At 36.1% G+C, this 22,797-nt stretch overlaps 1 protein-coding gene across 1 annotated transcript in view; it reads left to right on the top strand.

Moving 5' to 3' along the window:
- Window positions 1–20,076: 20,076 nt before the first annotated feature.
- Window positions 20,077–22,797, top strand: part of Vps51 (vacuolar protein sorting 51) — a 421,027-nt gene continuing 418,306 nt past the window's right edge. The window contains exon 1 of the mRNA XM_090392235.1: window positions 20,077–20,190. Coding sequence (XP_090248361.1) covers window positions 20,157–20,190 — 34 coding nt within the window. The 5' untranslated portion in view covers window positions 20,077–20,156. The remainder of the gene's footprint in view (window positions 20,191–22,797) is intronic.

The following is a 22,797-nucleotide window of genomic DNA, read 5'->3' as shown; positions in this document are numbered from 1 at the left end:
TTGTCTCTTATTCCATATGAATTTATTCAATTGACTTCCCACCATACCAGCTTTGCTGATTCTGTTGTCTATTTCTATATTTAATTTACCATCTTCAGTAAACATCGTGCCTAAATAGCTGAAATGTTTTACTTGTTCCACAGGTTCTCCATTCACAACACAGTTGACATTTTCAATGATTCTGCCTATTTTCATTGTCTTTGTCTTTTTATTGCTGACCTTCATACCATATCTATTACAACAGCTATTCAATTTAGTCAGAAAATCTTGCAGACTTGTAGCGGATTAATTTAGAAGTATAACATCATCCGTATAAAGCAAAGAACTGACATTAACATCTCCAATTTTGATATCAGGTTTAATACCACTTTCCTTCATAATGTGATCCATATAGATAATGAATAACAGAGGGGATAATGTACATCCTTGTCTCACACCAGATTTAACATTAAACCATCTTCCTGTACCTCCTTCAATTCTAACTGCTGACTTACAACTCAAATAAAGACTAAGTATTGCTTGATATAATGCCCCATAGACACCATATAACTGCAGCGTATTGAATAGCTTCTCTCTTGGCACTTTGTCATATGCCTTTTCCAAATCGACAAAACTTAAATACAGATCTTTGTTATATTCCCATGCTTTCTCGACTGTTTGTCGTAAAGTGAAGATCTGATCCTGACAGCCTCTATTTGGCCTGAATCCAGCTTGTTCTTCACCAAGCTTTTCTTCCACAATTCCTCTCAACCGTTTCTCAAGTATACTTGCATAGATCTTGCCAGGAACACTCAGTAGGGAAATACCTCTGTAATTCTCACATTCAGTTTTATTTCTCTTTTTATATATGGACACTATTAGAGCTCTACTCCAATCATCGGGAATTCGTCCCCGTGTCCAGGCTTTCTGAACTATGCAGTGCAGCCACTGTAATACTTTTATACCACCATACTGCTGCATTTCTGGTCGAATATGATCTACTGCTACTGCCTTTCCACATTTCAAGCCTTTGATGGCTTTTTCTACTTCAAGTATGGATATGTATTCCTGACTGCATGCCTGGTCAGTGTTTTTTATCACTGCTGTCATCACTGCTTGTTTCATTTAGCAGTTTTTCAAAGTAATTACTCCATACTTCAAGGATATCTTTTTCTTCTGTTTTCATGTCACCTTTATCATCTCTAACTCCTTTTACAGCACTCTTTCCTCTATTCCTAAGCTTCTTCAACAACTCCAGAATATTTTGCCACCTTCTTGATATTTATTTTCTATATTCTTGCCAAAGTCCTCCCATGACTTTTGTTTAGCTAATTTTACATTATTTCATTATTAGTTCATTATTTTATTGTATAATTTAATTAGTAATTAAGATAGTTAATCAAATATACTAAGATATATCAATCCAAGATAATGATTTTTATGATGGTACAGATCAGTTGGTAGAGACTTTTTTTTTTTTTTTTTTTACTATATAAGCTTATATTTCTGACTTTTTTTTTAAATTTAATTTTTATTTTATTTATTTATTTATTATTTGTAAACTTCATACGGTTTACGATTCCAAGGGCATTATCCACAAAGAATTCGTTCGGCCTGGCCAAACGGTCAATGGTGAATTTTACCTCGAAGTTTTGAAGCGATTGATAGCGAGAATTCGTCGCGTACAGCATGAATATCGTGACAACCGACCGTTCGTCAAAACATACTGTCACTCTTGGCACTATAACTTTTCTTCTAACGAAACAAATGTCATAAACAGTTGACACAACACTAATGAAGGTTACCGCTTTCGACAACAAAGATACAACAGGTGGCGCCAATAATTTCTTCTATTTTCGAAAAGTTCGGTTTCTTTTTGGACAGAGGGTGTAATGTGGAGAGGGACTATGTTTTTTCAGCCTATCTTGTAAACCTGTATAGACACCTTTGATATTGGCAGCGTTATCATAGTTTTGTCCTCTGCACATTTTTATCTCCTAAGATAATTCTTCCAATTTTTTGAATACTACCTCTTCTTCTAAATATAAGGAATTATGTTGTATTGATGAAGTGATGAACCCAATAAATGTTTTTCTAATGTCAGAATTTGTGGTAACGTACCTAAATTTAATAGCTAGTTGGTGATTATGGTCAACGTGTGGCGTTCAATCGAGTATTATTGTAAAATAATCAGCTTCCTTAATTTCTGATATTAATATTTCTCTTGTTTAATTAGCTATTCACGCTATGAATTCATCACAAGTGTGGTAAGAAAGGTTCATATTTATGAATTTAGGGACACAAAACACACGTGTTTGAAAAGATTATTTTACTGATTAATAATAAAATAGTAACTTTACGTTTCGACCCCTGTATTGAGGTCATCTTCAGAAGGATACATGTGTATAAGAACAAGCTACATGCTGTTGCACTCTATACAAGTAAATTACATCTACGTTGTTAACTAATCTTTTTTCTTAGCCTGCCCTCTAGTGAAAAAAAAATTAATAAATAAAATAAAATAAACAAAAATAAAATAAAAACTACAATAAACTCCATAAAAGTTCGCTATTGGGGGGGGGGGGAGTGGTGAGACCATGGCGGTACCCTCTTTTTGAAGGTAAAAATTGTTTTGCCACACGAAATATCCGGAGCGGAGTACATGGGCAAAGAGGGCCGTGATGTCGTGTGGAAATATGTTCTGTAAGAGTAGGATAGTATCATTGATTGGGACATTGGTGAAAAGGGAAGTTATGTCAAAGCTGACTAATAGATCTTGGTCGTTGAGTGTAATATTTTTAATTTTGTTTATGAATTGTTGTGTAGTTTCTAATCCAGAAGATAATCGTAATATAACAATATAAACTGTATAATTCCAGAAGAATCCTGGTAGGTGAGGACTTTAGCAGAGTTTATTGTAGTTTTTATTTTATTTTTGTTTAATTTATTTTATTTTATTTTTTTCACTAGAGGGCAGGCTAAGAAAAAAGATTAGTTAACAACGTAGTTGTAATTTACTTGTATAGAGTGCAGCAGCATGTAGCTTGTTCTTATACACATGTATCCTTCTGAAGATGACCTCAATACAGGGGTCGAAACGTAAAGTTATTATTTTCTTATTAATCAGTAAAATAATCTTTTCAACACGTGTGTTTTGTGTCCCTAAATTCATAAGTATGAATGCTGATCACCGTGTAACCTTAAAAGAAAGTGGTAAGAAAGATAATTTGATCTGCCAGAACCACAGTTGGCGTATATTTTTCATGTGATGTTTTAAAAAATCATAAAGTAAACACGATAAATAATTTCTGCAAGAATCAGAAAAAATATCATTTGTATTGCCTCTAAATGCGAGCCCTACTTTTCTTCAGATTGTATTTGTTTCATCAATTCAGAATCAGTTCGACTATTTACAGAACTTGATTTTCTTTTGCCATATGTGCATTCGCTCGTATATGCTCAGTAGTTCTACTGAGCGATCACTTAAGGTTTGTGTTATATTTCTCCAGTCATTAAAACCCTTCATTAAGCTATTATTTGACTTAGAAAACAATTTACAAACAAAGCAGTAAATTTCTTTGCTGGTTTCTGAAAAATTAGCCACTCGTTTCTCTTTTGTTCCATTCGCCTTTTTATAGTAAAAATGTGATTTATGTACGTTTCTGACATATATTTTATTGTATTCTGTGTGTTGTTTTTAAATGTTCGATTTTTTACCAACATTCTGAGGCATATTTATTAAGGGTCCATGAAAATTCACCAAAAAACAATTCATCGAAAGACAGTTTATCGAATGCAATTCATCGCAAAAGCAATTCACCGTATAAACTATTCATCGAACGACAATTTGACGAATGTCAATTTGTCGTTCGATGAATAATCGCCTTATTCATCGAACGACCTTAAATTGCCTTTTCGACGAATTGTCATTCGTCGAAAAGGCAATTTATAGAATGAACAGTTCATCGAACAATAAATCATCGAACGACAATTCGTCGAAAATGCAATTAATCGAAGAAAACTATTCACCGAAAATTTTTCGATGAATTCCTTCATAATTCATCGAAAAGTCATTTTTCTTGCAAACTACTGTTTAAAAGCATTCGGTAACAATACCTAACGTTACTCAAGATACAGACAACATATAGAAGTGGTCGTTGAAATGTAATAATTATTTTCTTGCATTTTATAACATTTTATGTAAGTGTACATCTTGCTTTTTTTGTACAGATAGCGATTTACTTGCATGGAACAAATTTGGTTCTGCCAAATTTTGTCAAAATAACACTAGTTAGACTGAAATTAAACTAATATATATATATATATATATATATATATATATCCTAACTGTAAACTTTCATTAAATTTCATCCAGCCAGAGCGGAATTACTAATATCATTTCGAAACTTCTTTATCTTCTTATACTGACGACTTCTGCGAATTACGCTATGCCAGAGAGTTATTGTAATATATAATTTCGCCACGTTGTTTCTTTGTAGCTCCGAATAGGGCCTGCGTAATTCAGCCGGTATAAATGAAGCCCTTTAATTAGAAAGACCTGGGTTGGAATCCCATATACGACGAGCATAATTTTTTTATCAATCCTCTTCAACTGAAGGTGAGTTAGCAGGCCTAATACGTTGATGGCAGGGCTTTTCCTCTAAGTTCCATGAACACAAAATAATACGGACATGAAAGACAATAAGAAACCATATTGTTCTATAATTATTCCCTATTAAAGTAGCATTGCTATCTCACCGATCATTAGATTGAAGAGGATGAGAAGGAATTGCATTAATCATATTAATACTACTACTACAAATAATAATAATAGCAAAATAACTGATATGTGCACGCTTGAAAAATAAACCTTTGCATGGCCCATTTCTTAGAGATACTGAGGACAAAATTGACGTGAACAAGACATGGCAATGGCTACATTATGGATATATTAAAAAAGACACAAAAGGATTTATTCTATAGCTCAAGAACAGGCATTACGAACTAATGAAATGAAAGCAAAAATGTTGAACATCAATAATAACAGCAAATGCAGATTATGCGATCAAAAAGATGAAACTGTAGAACATGTAATCAGTGCCTGCAGCAAGATAGCTCAATCTGATTATAAATACCGCCATAATCAAATGGACAAAATAATTCATTGGTAGGTATGCAAAAAATATGGCTTTCCTATATCTGATGACTGGTGGTAGCATAAAACAGAGACAGTATTGGAAAACGAAACAGCAAAAATTCTCTGGGACTTTCGAATACAAACTGATTGGCATTTGGAACACAATAGACCTGACATCACAATTATCGAACATCGACAGGTTTGGATTATCGATATCGCAGCACCCAGTGATAACAACATTAACTACAAAGAACTGGAAAACATAACTAAATATCGAGATCTGACAATCGAAGTTGGCAGGCTGTGGCTTAAACAAACCAAAGTTATCCCAATAGTTATCGGTGCACTTGGCGCAATTTCAAAGAAGCTATCCAAATATTTACAACAATTAAACATCAACGAAGTGACCCCATATGACCTATAAAAACAGCATTACTTGGAAGAGTCCATATTTTACGACACTACCTGACGGACTATTCTTAGATTCTTGGGTAGAATCTGAATTGTTCTGTATCACTAGTCAAATTATTGTTTAAATAATGTTGTTTAAATCTTGTTTTGACTTTGTATCAATTATGTGAATAAATAATAATAATAACAATAATACATCTATGTATTGTTAATAATAATATTATTAATTAATTACTTAATCATCTGAATTAAAGGATTTCTCAGAGAATAATAATAAAATAAACAGGAATTCAGAGTAAAAATATTGGAAAACTTTAAAAAAACATCATTCCTGAAGATTTTACAGTCATTTTTCACTTATTTACTTTTGTTTCTGTTATTCCCGAACGACAAGAAATGCCCTTATCTCACAAAGGTCCTCGTAGGCAAGTAATTGCAGTTAACAAGGGGAGAATTAAGCTAAGAATACTGATGAGTAAACATGTGGGTACATTTCTGGGTTTTTGAGGAGGTGATCGATGAATTTTTTTTTTTTTTTAAGTTAAAATGTTCCCTCAAAAAATAATAAAATTGGAATGATGAATAAAGAATCAGAAAAAAAACAAACTTACAAAGCTTTGTGAAGCATGCTCATCTATTGTTATTGTTATATTTAGATAAGCAGCGGTTGTAAGTCACATTCGAACTTCTGAAGGATGCCAGTGGTCGACCGCAGTTAGAAAATACAGCACTAAGGGAAAATAGGATTCGGTTGAGTTGTTTTCAATTAAGGCCGAAGCAATTGGCCTTAAATCACTGCGTGCGTTTTTCTATGTTCGCTTATTTTTCGTCAAGAAAAACCCAAGTGGATATCTTGTACACACACGTACATTCCAGTAGCGCCCTCGGGATTTAATCTTGGGTGGGGCCCGAGTTGAGTAGACGATTTGAGAATACACACTGCGCATCGCATACGAGCTATGACCGAGCATTTACAATGATCGCTAATTCATAAGAAGTATAGAAATAGAAGACACGACACGACATAAATTAAAAAAAAATGAATTTTAATTAGGAAAAGATTTTTGGAAATTTTTCTAGTGCTTTTTTCCTTTTTCTTTGGGGATGCCAGGGCCCCTTCCCCCCCCTCTGGGTGCGCTACTGTGCAGCACCCGCACTTAAAATTTTCACTGGCCTCCATTGATTTCGACCAAATTTGGAACATCAGCTAACACCTTTTTATTCCCGTATAGGGAGTAGGGGAGGCCGTTTTAGCCCTATCTAACTTTTGGAGACAAAGTGGGCAGTTCAATCTCCACAGGTAGCCAGTCAGAGATAGCTAGCCAAGGCTATCACTAATTAATCGGTACGCAGTGAAGAAGGTGGCTAGGAAGTGTCTCCCTCTCGTGATTCCTAACCCTAACACAATAGTTACAATGTCTGAAAATAGTGTAGGTTAGAAGGTCGAGTTTCCGGGAGAAAAAACCCGCTTGCCCGTGCCAGAGATCGATTAACCCATGAACCGGTCGAAAAAAGGCTTAGAAAAATGTTCCTCCAATCGGCGACCAGATTCGAACTAATGTCTTTCTTCATGTGGTCAAGCGCTATAGAGTGCAAACGCCACTTCTACTGAGCTGCATGGCTGATATTATTTATTTCTTTATTTTCCCCCCATTGTTAAAGATCTCTGAGATATTAAGTCTAATTATACCAAAAAGAAAAGAGAGAGATATCAGGGAATAACATTTTGGTTCAAAGATACATTGAGGTTGATCGGTGAATTTAGCGCTCCTATAAAATTCGTGATGTTTGTCTGTTTTATTGCAATTTTTCCTTAGAAAATTAGCGTTTTATAGTATATTAGCATGGATTTCAGTGTTTTAAGTGTACTTAGTATTTTATAACAATTTTAAATTAAGATATTTCAATAATAAGTGTAAGTTTAAAATAGCGCCAAAAGCACACGAGAAAAGTAATGCTAAAAAGGGCACCGCGTAAATTAGTTCCGTTAACGAGGATATTGGAGTTGTGGAAGAGGTTAATGAAAATGAATTAATCTCCAAATAGCAAAATTAAAGCAGATCATCAGAGAAGCGAGGCGGGAATTACAAAAGTCGAGAGCGTTTGAATGAGCATAGAGAATGAAAATTAAGTCGCAAAATAAGAAACAATAAAGCACGGAAACAGGTAAATCAGGAAGTAACGGAAATCAAGAAAGTGACGTTTTTGGTAAAAAGAAAGAAGTTATTTGGTACTGTGACTCTATAATAAAACATGCTATTGAGGAGCGAGTTATTACTTTGAGTTTTCCCGGAATGAATAATTCCGGGAAAACAAAGGAAGCAAGTCAAAAACAGAAAAGAAAAGTAAATGAGATCGTATTTGTAGTAGGTACTAACGACGTAACTATCTTAAGTTCAGCATGAGAGCGGACATGAAAGGGTTATTGGAAGAGTCGAGAATGAAGAGGGAGAAAGTGAAAATCATACGTATTATACTTCGATATGATAAAAATGAATTAAGAAGAAGGGCTATGAGCGCAAACGATTCAATGCGTAGGCTGTGTAGAAGGAATGGATGCGAGTTTTTGGATGTCTAGAGTGAGTTTGAAGGAAGATTGGATTTGTATAAGAGGGACAGCCTACACCTGAATGCACAGGAGTCTTAAAAAGTAAGAGCTGGTATGAGACCTAACACAGAGATTCAGGGGAACTAAATTATAAAGGGAGGAATGATGAAAATCTGAGTGTAAGAGCGAAAATGTTATATAACTGTGTTGATGACGGGAATGGGCTTTGTCATGGAAATGTGATGAGGAGAGAACGATGTCAACTTTGTGTTCGTCCGGTTCGGATCCATCAAACGTGTGCAAAGATGTCCACATGCATAAGGCACTAGAGAAGAATAGAGATCTGCAAGTAGTCCAACTGGCTGTGTAGAAGGAATGGAATTCTAGGAATGCTAGGAATATCAGAAACAAAGGGGTAGAGTTTGCTGCTTTGGTCAATATATTGGGATCTCAGATTATAGGCATTAGTGGGACCAGGCTATCAGAATCAGACGTTAACTGGTATCGAGTGTAAAGGGTACACTATTTTTAGGAGGGATAAAGACAAGATGGGGCGTGCAGCTAATGATATCGGATGACTTGAATCCAGTTATAGTTGAGACTTGTGATTGTAGTACTACTGTTAACGGAATTTCATGTGGCAGTGAGTTTGAAGCCATCTGGTGTGAGATGGAATCTAACAAGATCAATTACATAGTAGGGTGTTGTTAAAGACCTGGTGGATAGGTTGCTAGTGATGAAAAAATGCATCACAAATAGAAAACATGACCGCGAAAAGAGTAATCATAATATGAGACTTTAATTATCCAAATATTGATTGGATAGCAGTAGAATCTCATGAGAAGAGTGAAAATGCATTTATTGAGCTGTTGCGGGACAACTTCCTCAAGCAGCATGTGACAGAAGGAACTCGAGGTCAATGAGTATTAGATTTGATTATAGTGTCAGAGGGCGTTTCAGTTAAAGATGTAACTATTCTGCCTCCAGTTGGTGACAGTGATCATGCGGTACTCACATGGAAAATGACTAAATTTATGAATGTTCTATTCAGAAAATGTTACATGCTGAACTACAAAGCAGGAAATTATGAACAACTGAGGAGTATACTGAGTTCAGCGGAATGGGATTTGTTGATGGATGGGAAGCATTTAAACAATACTTAAAGATGGATGTATCAGAGTGTCTCCCGAGAGTTCGAAGAATAAATAGGGTAAAAAAAAAACAAATGGATGTGTAATATTATTAAGCAAGCGATTCGTAAGAAAAGGATGATGTGGAAAGATTGCCGTGTGCATAAGGATGATGTCGTTATGAAAATAAGCAGCAGGTTTATTTTCATAACTAGAATAGTCACAAATGCTGTATAGAGAGCAAAGTCTGAGTATGAAAAGAAACTTACTCTGCGTGCTAAAGAAAACCCACAAGAATTCTATCGATATGCTGCAAGCAAAAGAAAGAATGAATATGAAAGAATAACTCTTCTCAATGCAGATGGCGTGTGGGTTACAGATGCTGAAGAGTTGTTCACCTAATGAGTGCCCATTTTGTTAAAATCTATCAACCTGGTGTATGCGACATTGAGCTCACTGCTGTCTCTTCACTGGATGAAGAAACTCAGGTGTATGAGGACGAGGTATTAGTGATTTTGCACAAACTGAAGAAGAATTCAGCAATAGGGACTGATGGGATATCATCACGTGTGCTAAAAGAGTGTTCAGCTGAACTGGCTATCCCTTTGACAAGGCTGTTTAATATGAGTCTCAGAACAGAAAATATTCCGCAGGAATGGAAAGAATATATGGTAATTCCATTGCATAATGGTAGTGAAAAGATCGATATATCCAATTAGTATCTCAAGAGTGGTGGTGGTGATTTTGGAAAAATTGGTCAGGGCTCGTATTCAGAAATGGGTTGATGACTGTGAATCTCTACTTTGCAATGAGCAACATGGGTTTACTAAGGGAAGGTCATTTTTAGCAAGTTGTTCTCATTCTATAACAATGTTACATTGAACTAGACAAGAGAAACGGATACACCATGATACTTTAGGATTTTGCTAAGGCTTTTAACAGTATACAGCATGGTAGACTGTTGCATAAAGTGGAGATATGGGTTTTGATTATAGAATATTAGTTGGATAAGGCGATGGCTGACTGATGTGATATCAAAATGTGATATACGGGGAATTGAATCAGCAAGATTCAAGGTAACCAGTGGTGTACCACAAAGATCAGTGCTTGATCCACTGTTATTCAATCTGTACATTTAATGATATTGGGAAAGGATTTGACAAGCGACATATAGCCGAAGTCATTCACTTCGGCATGATTACATATTCAGTGTCGTATTATATTGGTAAGAACTTGAAGAAACTGGAGAGGTTAAGGATCTTGGAGAGTTAGTAGATAGCAAGAAGTTCAGGGGACATGTAGCTAAGATTGCAAATACAACTCAAAAGATAATGGCAATGCTGAAACGAACGCTGACATATAAAGATAAGGATGCATCTTTACAAGGCCTTGATAAGATCTCACTTGGACTATTGTGCACAGGTCCTGTCTCCTGGTTTCCATTGTTATTCTGATACAGTGGAGAGAGTGCAAAGGAGAGTGTTAAAATGATATCAGAATTATGGAATACTGATTATGAAGACAGAATGAGAGTTTGTAGACTGCAGACACTAGCAAACAGAAGAAAGAGGGGTGATATAATTGAGACATAAACTTCTAAAAGGGTCATACAGGATTTCAGTTGATGAAAATTTTCAATATATGGAGGGTGGGAAAATGACAAAAGGGCATCCTTGGAAGCTGAGAATGAATGTCACTAAGAAGGGGAATAGGGCTAGATTTTTCTCTCATAAGGTGGTGCGTGATTGGAATGGATTGTCATTGGATGTTGTGAGTGCAAGCAGTGTGAATGAATTCAAGAGTATGATAGCTGGTGTGTGTAGTACGTGGCCTCCTTCGATGAGTCCCTGACTCCCTAGAGGCCTCTCTAAATAAATGCCGCTTGCATCTCTGCGCTATGCCGTACGAAGATAGACTTATAGTTCGAGTCTAGTCGCCGACTTCAGGAACTCTTTCTAAGCATTTCTTCGACCGGATCCCGAGTTAGTCGATCTTGCACGGGAAAGCGGGCTTTTTCTCCCAGAATCTGTGGCTTTTCATCCCGTAAACTTAAGAAAATCGACTGTATAACCCACATTATTTCAGACAGTAACATATCCTGTTAGTTACCAAGAGATGGCAACACTTGTTTGCTGGGCTCTTCATCTGGCTGTGTATAATTAGTGATGGACATGGGCTAGCTATCTGTGATAGGCGTCCAGTGGAGATTGAACTTCCCACTCAGTCTCCAAAAGCTGGATAGGATTTAAAAGCCTCGCATAAGGATGATGTCCGTCGTAAGGGAATAAAAGGCGTTAGCTAATTATATATACACGCACACTATGTTGACAAAAGTATTTGGAGACCTTACATTAAATGTAAATTTCGGATCCACCATATGCAATATTCAGAAAGTGTTTGCATAATTCTGTTAATAAACGGTGCGATGTGATACATGTTTCCACTGTACTCGATGTCAAGATTCCACGTTCAGCTGAACTGATAGAATTCCAACACGGACAGAAAGACCACATCAGTGGACTTTCTGTCCGTGGCATTCCTACTCGTCTCATTATATTGAAATCCACCGTTGTTTATGTCATTCGTAGCGGGAAGTTGATGGTGTTATCAGAGCTGGCGCTAAGGTCGTTGACGCCCGTATGCAATTTCTATCTAAGCGCACCTGTAACGATCCGGAAGTGTGTGGTTCTTTTACGATAATAAAAATTTAAATTATTTGAAATTTCTTAAATAAATTTTGACCGAACAGCCACACGTTGGTTCGCTAAATGTAACGAACCGAGAGTGTTGACTAGGCAGGATAATCGTTAAAAACCCGAATATTCAAAAAATTCTCAAAAGTTAAAGCAAATTTTGATAAAGCCACTTCACTTTAATCATTGAATATAATGATACAAGGATTATAGCCTTCTCACCGACCCGAATCCCTAACAAAATTAAAATTAATTTTAATTAAAGTTAAAATTTATTTGAACTAAAGTTTAAAAAATTCTTGCATTTTACAACTTACGAAAATTCTTAGTAACTTGTAATAATTTTTATAAGTGGAACTATCTTTTAGGAAATTATAAAATAAACTCAAGATAGATGAGAAAATAATAAAAGAATTCAGAAATAATTAGAACATTTAATATAAGTATTCAAAAAATAATATCTTTACAGAATAATAGGAAATAAATTAAATTACATAAATATACTTGAAAATTTTTTAATTAAAATTTTAAGGTTTTTGATTTCATATTCACAAAATTAGAAATAATGGTCTTAACATCTGATTCCGCACATACATCATTTTCAATAGCTATTAACGCCAAACTAACACGCCTTTTTTGTGACATACCTGTTCTTAAGTAGGTTTTAATCAATTTCAACTTGGAAAAAGAACGTTCACTACTCGCTACACTAACAGTTAAGGTTAATAGTATTCTTAAAGCAATTGAAAAGTTAGGGAAAGATAAATTATTGACACAATAAAACTAAGAATATGGAAACGGCTTTTGAATATTTAAATTATCCATCCGAAAAATATCCCGGAAAGCACATAACTCGTCATATAGTTCTATTGCATTTACATTTTTATTGTCGCAGTCCTTCAAGAAAATTTCTAAACTGTCACAAATTTTTCGCAAATCTTCGTTATTAATTTGTAGTAATCTATACAAGAAATTGAAATTATCATGTCTTTTAGTTGTTCAAAATGTTCTATTAACGAACACATTGCAAAATTTAAAATTTCTAGAAGTGTATAAAACACATTTACTCTAAATTCATCTTCTGGCGATTGTGGCGTTTCGTCATGAAGCTCGTAGTCAAATTGTCGTGTCTTCTTTCGTCGTCGAACTTTCGTACCAGTTTTAAATTCTTGTTCTCCATCCACCTCTTCACTCAGCAATTTTGCCGTTTTTAGAGCTTCTTTAAAATTTGTGCCTGATCGATACTCTTGTAAGAATATTTTTAAGTTTTCGATAGATTCTAAAGCAAGTAATGTTCATATTTTTGTCTTGAAGCATTTTGCTCACAGGGTTTATTCTGTTAAGTAAATCATACCAAGTTACAAGAGAGCAAATAAATTTGTAGTTCTTTATTTTAGCACATAATGTTTGTGCTTCATGCTGAGTTTCTTTATTAAAATTTTCATTATTTAAAATTTCAAAAAGTGCACCATAAATTTCTCCTAACTGATATCACAGAGGGCGGATTGCATTAATTTTACTATCCCATCGCGTTTCTGATGGCTGTTTCAATGTTAATTTTTTTACGAACTTTACAAGGATTGCCCAACGTTTGTAAGAGAATGAAAAGAATTGTATATTTCTTGAATAATTGCAAAGAAACTAATTGCATCTACATTCACTTTGGCTGCATCGTTAATGATTAAATTTAGAGTATGAGCAGCACATGGCACGTAAAAAGCTAGAGGATTTTTGTTCAAAAGCAAATTTTGGAGCCCATGTTTTCTCCATTGTCATAGCCTTGACGTCTTATGTCTTCAATGGGAATGTTCCATTTTTCCTGTTCCATTATTGTTGCACATAAACCACGTCCTGTGGAATCTGATATATCTACAAAACTTAAAACGTTTTCCCTGATCTTGACAATTCCATTGTCACAGGAAACAAAGCGAATAATAATGGTCATTTGTTCTGTTTTACTTGCATCAGGTATGCAGTCTAAAATTGTGGAATAATATTTAGATTTTAAAATTGATAATAAAATTGTATCCCTGATTGCGTTACTTACAGTTTCCGACATTTCATTTTGGCTGTCTTTACTCAAATAGTGTACTCTATTGTCTTGTTTTAGGGCCCTTTCAACATGATTTTACATAACGGGATCAAACTTCCCAAACAGGTCGACTAATTTTAAAAAATTGCCGTTATTTATTTCATATAATTTATTAGATGATCCGCGAAAAGCTAAATTTCGGCTACCAAGGAATTTTATAATTTCAATCAAACGTTCTAAAACAATCGTCCAATGTTTCTTTTCCATTTCATACATTCAGTCTGGATATCAATAGTAGTTTTGTTTTTTTTAAATTTTTATCAAGTTCCTTCCATTTTAAGAAATTTTTCATGTGAGTTAAACTAGTCACATGTCTATGTAAAGTTGTACTTACATTTCTCCAATCGTTATAACCTTCTACAAGACTCAGTGGGTGATTCAGTTGATTCAGTAGGTGCGACAAGTTTGCAACAAACGCAAAAAACAGAATTTAAAGTTTCGGAATAAATGAGCCATGTTCTTGGCACGAGCTCCCGTTTTCCATTTTTCTATTATAATACATGTCGCCAAATTTACGACCATATGTATCTCTGGGATATATTATATTTTTATTTTGAACAGGCCCCATTTCAATTAAAACAACTCGTAATTTTTCATCAATATTTCACCTGAATCTTCTAAATTCACAGAGACTAACAATGTGTTAGATTCGTGGTCAACTACAACTAAATCTTGTTGTAGTTGGCTAAATCCTAACTATTTTTCACTTAAATCATGTTCAATTATCTTGTTCAATAGTTGCAATAGTACCTTCATGCAAACTGGATTCTTGAAGAACACGGTTCTTCAACTCTGATTTCTGATGTATCGAGTTGGTTACAATCTGCATCAGAATATTTTAATATTTTAACAAATTTATTAAGAGCCCCAGTTTGTTTCTTAATATCTGCTTCTTTCGCAGCGTGACGCTTATGATTTTGTGCACCGTATAACTGTTTTTTAAAATTTTTGATTCCATTTGTATTTTATACCCACAAGAAATTATTACACAACACGACACAGAGACGAAATAATAGTCCGTACTGCGCTACTGTCAGTAGCCTACTGAGATGCGTACCATATGACTGGTTAACTAGCAACAAATGTTTTGTACAAAAATTCGTTTCTGCGCATAAAAACTCTTCACCGTTTCACTTTAGATAGACTGCAGTAGACACAACATTCTGCAGGCAAGCATTTAGCCTGCTCTAGCTGCAAAATTTTAAACAGCCGGCTGATCAAAGAGGCGGCAATATACATTTTTTAAAAATTTTTATTCAGTGTATACGGCCTCATTTATTTTAATATTGATCATTCTAAGAATTATTTTGCTTTTATGATAAAATTTTTTTTTCTTAAAAATTAACTTATGAACCGTTCCCTGGCGGCGGCGCCCCCCCATCGTAGCGTCGCCCGCATGCTCTGCATGCCCGCTTCTGCCGGTCCTGGGTGTTATCACAATAGGAAAACACTCTGGGACTAACAACACTCATTGACAGAGATCGATGACCTCGGAATCTTCGAGGATCCCGCATGTCATCAGGGGTGGACCTCGCAGTCAACCTGGAAAATGCTGCAATCAAATCTGTCAGCATCAGATCTATCTACAGAAAGTTGCATGCCTTAGGGTACAATGGAAGATCTGGTGCGAACAAGTCACCTCCCCACTATTTAGTGTCTTTCACACTGTTCCAGCACCGCAGATGATTGGAAAATGATTCTATGGAGCGACGAATCCTACTTTCATATGTTTCACTCTGATGGTTGTGTTTGGATCTGGAGATTACCCTGGAAACAATTCCAGTAGGATATCATCATTCCACCTGTCAAGTCTGGTGAGGCTCGGTAATGGTAGGTGGTTGTTTCAGTTGTATAGGGCTTGGTACATTGGTTGATGTAGGCAGAGCTATGACATCTGACAGCTATCCGGCCAACTTCATGTTTCCGAAACTTTGAAAATATTTTGGCAGTGAACCATGCATGTTTCATCACGACAATACTCCATGCTATGCTGCACTGCATGCCTGAGACTAGTTTCCACATAACAATGTTGAAGTGCTGGACTGGCTGGCTCACAGTCCAGACCTCAATCCCATCGAACCTCTCGAAAAATTAGAACGCAGAATTCGCTCTAGACCACAGCGGCCGTATCAGCATCAGTACGAAGTAGCTTTGCTCGAGGAATGGAAGAATATTCCTGTTGCTACGTATTAAAACTTGGCTGAAGGGTAGTTTCCGTAATTTAGGCTAAAGGTGGTCCCACACGGTTCTAGATATGTAATTATAACGCATTTTTTTTGTATCACAACTTAGGTGTTCAAATGCTTTTGTCAACATAGTGTATATACACATACATAATCACTAAATACGGACATTTATGAAACTTTAACGAGATACTACACAAGAACTCCAAAATTGTAATAATAATTTTCTCAAAGCAACTGTAGAATTTATAGAAGAAATTATGCTATCGTCACATTCACTTCATTATTTAAATTCCTCATTTATATGGTATGTCCAAAATACAAAAAGTGAAAACACTCCTTTGAGACCCATCTTTGAAGGTATATTGTCTCATCATCTTCTAGATTATTAAAATATTTAGCTGCATCATTGAAACGTTTGACGAAGTAATAGTATTACTGGAAGAAGATAAACTTTCCAGAAAGTCATGACAGTCCTATAATATTGTACTTGTATTAACTCCTGTTGCTTTTTTTTTAATATAAGGAGGACATTATCTATAAACAGAACTTTGGCTATACTTGTTCTTTAGGAAGATTGAAAATCGCAATATATAGAAAACCAACCGACACTAATAAATAGTGCAATGATCCGGCTCTTCGTTATTAATCCCCCAAACTAGTGATCATATGAACATTAGGGGTTCGAGTCTGTTCTGATTAATGATGATGAAGAATTACCTGAATAACTAAAGTTTCTTCAGGCCACATTTCAGAAGATTCTTAGCATTCATAGCGCGACCGACCGAATGAATCACATGTCCCCTCATACAGAAACTATGTCGTATAGACTCAAGCAAAATCATATGTTGCACCAGCAAAAACAGTATCTAACTAAAAACTATTGTTATTAATTAGATGTGTGCGAGTTCGCCTTCCCCAAAACAGCAATAAAATTCAACCGAACGAGTTAAAATTCGTAAACGTGTTAAAACTAAGAAACACATATATGGTAAATGTTGTTATGGCAGTTTCATGTGGAATTCGGTTGAAGAGAGTTAGCATTTCAACTCAATTGTCCGCTATGCTTTCAGTCGTGCGATATTTTGTTAATACCGCACCAATCATATGCACGTCTTAATAACCTGCCATTGCTGTCTGTTTCGCGTTAGACTTAATCACCGTAAAGGGAGAAAAGTCACAAAACTGAAAAATGTTCTGGGTCTGGTGGATAAAAAGGTTCCGGGGCCGAGCCCCGGCTGAATTTAATCACTGGCCTTTCTTCGCCCTTTCCCAGAGTTAGTCGATCTCTCGCACGGAAAAACAAACTTTTGCTCCGGAAACTCGGGGTTTTCATCCCGTAAACTCAAGAACTTGCACATTCTGGAATAAAATATAATGTTAGGATTGGGGACCACGAGATGATGCAAGTGTCTGTCGTATTCTCATTCCATGGTGCCAATTAAAGTTTCTTATATTCTTATGCCTAGACTTCTGTGGTTGGCTAAGGGCGGAGGCCAGCAGCTCACCTGTCTTCAATAAGTTAGGAATAATTGACATAGCCTACTTTCTCTCTCTCTCTCTCTCTCTCTGGGTAAGAAACAGTTTTAGTCGATTTGCTTTATTTATTTATTGACATATCTGAAGAATTGATGTGATTAAAAAAAAGAAAGGAAACTAATTGTTACAAGACTTCTCTTTCGTCTGGAAACACTTCATAACATTGATTATAGTGAAATAAAAGGTTAAATTTTCTCCTCGGTATCAACTCCATTAAAACCAAGTTATCAAACATTATCAAGAAGCATAAAATCCGACCCATATTCACACTTCTAACCTAAAACTGCGATCATTGCTCCATCCATGAAAACCAAAATCTAGCTGCTTGAAGTACTCAGGTGTTTTCCATATTTAGTGTGATTTTAATGTCACGTGTTATGGACAAACAGAAAAATCCACAGTACAGCGCATAGAAGAGCATTTTAGAAATATCTCATAGGAAAGATCTAGGCCTTGAGTACAGTCATGTTCTAATTTCTGAGGATCATAACAGCAACAAATCTACCAGAGTCAAGTAAAATAAGACAGAAGATCTGATACAAATTCTGCAACAAGATCGAGAGAAAAACATTGAAATCAACGAAAATAATGCTTATCCCTCTCAATCTGAACGTAAATTTCAACTGTAGCTTATCAGATTGTTATTCAACGGTAATTCAGCAATGACGAGGGTTAGACTACTATGTACATGCGTTTCAGAATACCAACAGATCCAGAATTGCTTCAAATCAAAGTCCCCCTTTCATCCTTTAGATGAAAGGGGGCGTCTCAGAACAATAATAGAAGGTAAAGTTCTTGGAAAAAGAGGCAGGGGTAGACCATCTGTGAGATGGATGGATGGCGTGTGTGGAGTGACTGATCTTCAGTGAGTTGAGGCCACCAGGAAAGCAAACAACAGGACACTTGGCGAGGCCTCGTGTGGCACATCACCGAGCATCGGAGTTATCATACGGCATCTGTAGATGCCCAGTGGAGATAGATAGGAGGCCATAAAATAATTTTCCCTCTTTGGAGGCATCTATAGCTAAAACCAATACACGAAATGAGACCAAATTTTATATTGAGACTTTTAAGGTATGGGGAGATTATTTTCTCGGAAAAAAAATCTAGTTCCAAAAGTCGCCGATTGGAGAAATTTTGGCTCTGGCGGAGCCGAAAACAAGCAGATAATTACATTAAAGGCAGATAAAATGAATGATAACATTTCGACAGTATAAGCGACAGCTGCGTCACTCATTCCAGCTGGATATGTGGCACGTTACAATGACAATAATAATAATAATAATAATAATAATAATTAAACTAAAACAACAACTTGCGAGAGACACAGAAATTAATGTAGTGATTGAACTGACAGGAAATAATGTTTTATTCATCAGAACCATTGTCTGTTACTGTCTCTTCTTGCACTGCTTTCCATCCCTGCTGGATTTAGTTCCTAGCGATCCATTTTCTTCAAATCATAGCTCTCAGTGCTACAGCTGACATAGGACCTGTACGCAGGTTATGAAGCCTTCTAAATTTCCGAAAGGCCGTACGGCATTGCACTGTTTAAGGTAAAACAATTTAACAAGTAAAGCACGCTGAGGCAAGGTAGGACGCATGCTGAACATAATTCGTCAGTCATTCGAATAACTGCCTGAACGTTCCTAAATCCTTTTAAAGTGGAATTGGTGGCGCTGCTGTCACGTACGCACAGTAAAATTTGCATAATCCTTTTTACCTGCGTTTACTGCAAATATTTGACAGCTTTCGGCTATGCCAGCGCCAAAATTTCCCCATCGGCGACTTTTGGTACTAAATCTTTTTTTCGCGGAAATCATCTCCCCATGCCTTCAAAAGTCTCAATATAGAATTTGCTCTCATTCCGTTTATTGGTTTTAGCTACAGATGCCTCCAAAGAGGAAAAGTTATTTTATGGCCACCCAGTATCTGTGTGTCTATCGTTTCGTCAGATTTTTAAGCACCAGATGAGCCCCTCGAGAGTAGAACGAAAGTAATTAAGTTCTTTTTTTTTTAACAACAACAAATATTATCCTTTTCTCTATTTTTATGTTTCTTCGTTTATTTAGTCATAAAAATTATTAAATATGTAGACTTTGCAGACCATGTAAACTGAAACAAAGAGGATAATAATTGAAAAAAGTTATGAGTTCATAGTAGAGATTTACAGACTATTTTAAAAGGAAAACAAAGCAAAAGGTACGTTTATTTTCTCATTACTTTCTATACCACTTTGCATATGTATTTCAGAAAATCGACTTTTAATCTGCTTTCCCAGTATTTTTGTAATTTTCGATTGATTACTTTTGCTATATGATTTGTACTGAAATGAGATGTGCTTGCAGCGTCCTCTTTCGAAAACTTTGCTGTAGCGTTGCAGTTTACAATGATCTTTCGGATAAGTTACCGTCTTGAAATTTGATAAAATATTTGTAGTTAAAATGGATGCTGCAAGTGGCGATGCGGTTTCTTCCGGTACAGTTTGATTCAGTGTTACTTCTGTGGGATTACTAATGAACGAATCGTTTACTGTAATTTATTCAAGCGAATTAATGAACACGTCACATGTTTGATAAAACATGTCTTTTACTGCTTCGTATCCAGCTGGTCGGGAAAGGCAACCACGGTTTGATTTGAAATTGAGAAATGTAGCATGTTCTGAATGATGAGGAAAGGGGATATGTTGTAACACTTGGGATATAAAAACATATATTAAATTCGATACACTTAAGATATTTTTCGATAATTCGATATACACTATTTGTATACGAAATTACTCAACAGAAATAGTTGCAGCCAAAAAAAAGTAGTGTATCAAGAGGATAAGCGTGCGAACGATAGTTCATTTGAGACGGTGTGAAATAGTAGTCAACGCAACCAAATATACAGTAGGTATATTTGGTTGCGTATAAATATCATACATATATCATGCGGTATTGACTTGGGAGGGTGCAAAATTTGTGGTTTTCTCTTAAGAAGGGGAAATATATGGAACTACAGGTTAGGTAATTATGACAAACTTCGGAGGGAGCTTACAGCCGTCCCATGACAGAAAAAATTGCAGGGGAAAGATGTTAGGAGTGCATGGGATATAATCAGCAGGTATCTGAGGGAAGCAACATCAGAATGTATTCCCATGGTAAGGAATATAAATAAGGCAGGCATTAGATGGATGAGTAGTATTAGGCTCGGTCTGAAAAAAAAAAAGAAAATGTTATGGGGAATTTACAAGGAAAAAGGTGATCAGTACACTCATGAGCAGTACGAAGCTCAGGCTAGAAAGGTTACCAGCATAGTAAGAAAAGCTAAATCAGATTATGAGAAGACCTTAGCCAATGGAATCAAGGGTAATTCCAAAGAGTTCTTCTGCTGCGTGGCAAGTAAAAGGAAGAATGACTTTGGAGGATAACCATAGTGGATGCTGATGGTATTGAGGTGACCAAATTTGATGTAATAGTAGAGTTACTGAGTGACCACTTTTCAAAGTCTGTCACCAAGTGAGGATATCTCTGTACCTGTAACAATGACTGATGTGAGAATTGAAGTCATGGTGAATCAGAGGTACTTAGTATATTGCAGAATTTAAATGCAAACACTCCTGTAGGTTTAGATGGAATATCAGCTCGTGTTGTACATGAATGTGCAAAGGAATTGTCAATGACCTCTTACTCGATTATTTAACTTAAGTTTCAACTCTGGTATGGTCCCTAGATAGTGAAAGGAAGGCAAAATATTCCTTTGCATAAAGGTGGCTCTAAGATTGTGGTAATAAATTACAGACCAATCACCATCTCGAGAGTGGTGGTAAAAGTATTGGAAAAGTTGGTTAAGGACAGAATTCAAGAATGGGTGGATCAGAATATGATACTATGGAGGCCAACATGGTTTTGTTAAAGGTCAGTCATGCCTTAGCAATTTATTAACTTTTTATAATAGAGTGACATCTGAGTTGGACAAGGGGAATGGCTACACAGTGGTACTTCTGGATTTTGCTAAGGCTTTTGACAGGATACCCCATGGAATACTGTTGTGCAAATTGGAGCAGATGGGGATGGATACTAAACTGGTGATATGGATAGGAAAATGTCTCAGGGAGAGATATCAGAAGGTGGTGTATGGAGGAGCAGAGTCCAGGATGATACACGTGACCAGTGGTGTGCCTCAGGGCTCTGTGTGCTTGGGCTGATATTGTTTAATTTGTACATAAATGATATAGGAAATGAATTGAAGGGAGATATTGAGTTGTTTGTTGATGATGCAAAGTTGGGTAGCACAATAAAATATCAAGCTGATGCTGAGAGTTTGCAGAATGATTTAAATAAGCTGCAAAATGGGCAAAAGATAATGGATGTCAATTCAATGTCGAAAAGTGTAAAGTCATACATTTTGGGATTAAGTGATTACCAGCTGTATGCCACATTGATGGAACGGTACTCCAAGAGATTGATGAGGCTAGGGATGGGTGTGTTGGTGGATAGGGAGTTGAAATTCAGAGGGCACATTGCTAAAGGTGTCCAAGATAGCACCTTGGTTATTGAAGCACACACTAACATCCAGAGATAAAGAGGTTGTTAATCCTCTTATAAGGCATTGATACTTCCACATCTGGATTACTGTGCTCAAGTCTGGTCGACTGGATTCCGTTGAGAGGAGGAAGTGGTGGAAAGGGTTCAGAGGTGAGTGACTAAGTTGGTGAGTGGTGTAAAAAATGCTCCCTGTGTTGATAAATTGAGAGTTTGTGAATTACAGAGGTTGGTTGATAGGCAGAGAAGAGGGGATATGATAGAAACATTTAAATTACTAAAAGGTTTTTATAAGATTGATGCAGTGGAAATATTCCAGCTGTGTGATCGTAATGGAAGAACAAGATGTCATCCCTAGAAATTAAGGAAGAATGTGGTTAACAAGGGTGTGAGAACTAGATTTTTTGCTTGGAGAGTGGTGAATGAATGGAATGCATTGCCTAACTCAGTTGTTAGTGCTTCGTCTGTTAATGAATTCAAGAAGAGGTACGATAGATATTGTTTTAATAGTTTCGTCTCCCACAATGAGTTTTCTGATTCCATGGTGATACCCATATAA

Source organism: Typopeltis vanoorti, chromosome 5, assembly GCF_054136105.1.
Source record: "Typopeltis vanoorti isolate ZY-2024b chromosome 5, IOZ_Tvanoo_1.0, whole genome shotgun sequence".
Classification (NCBI taxonomy): Eukaryota; Metazoa; Arthropoda; class Arachnida; order Uropygi; family Thelyphonidae; genus Typopeltis; species Typopeltis vanoorti.
Note: the sequence above shows the minus strand (reverse complement) of the source record. Positions and strands in the feature narration are given on the sequence as shown.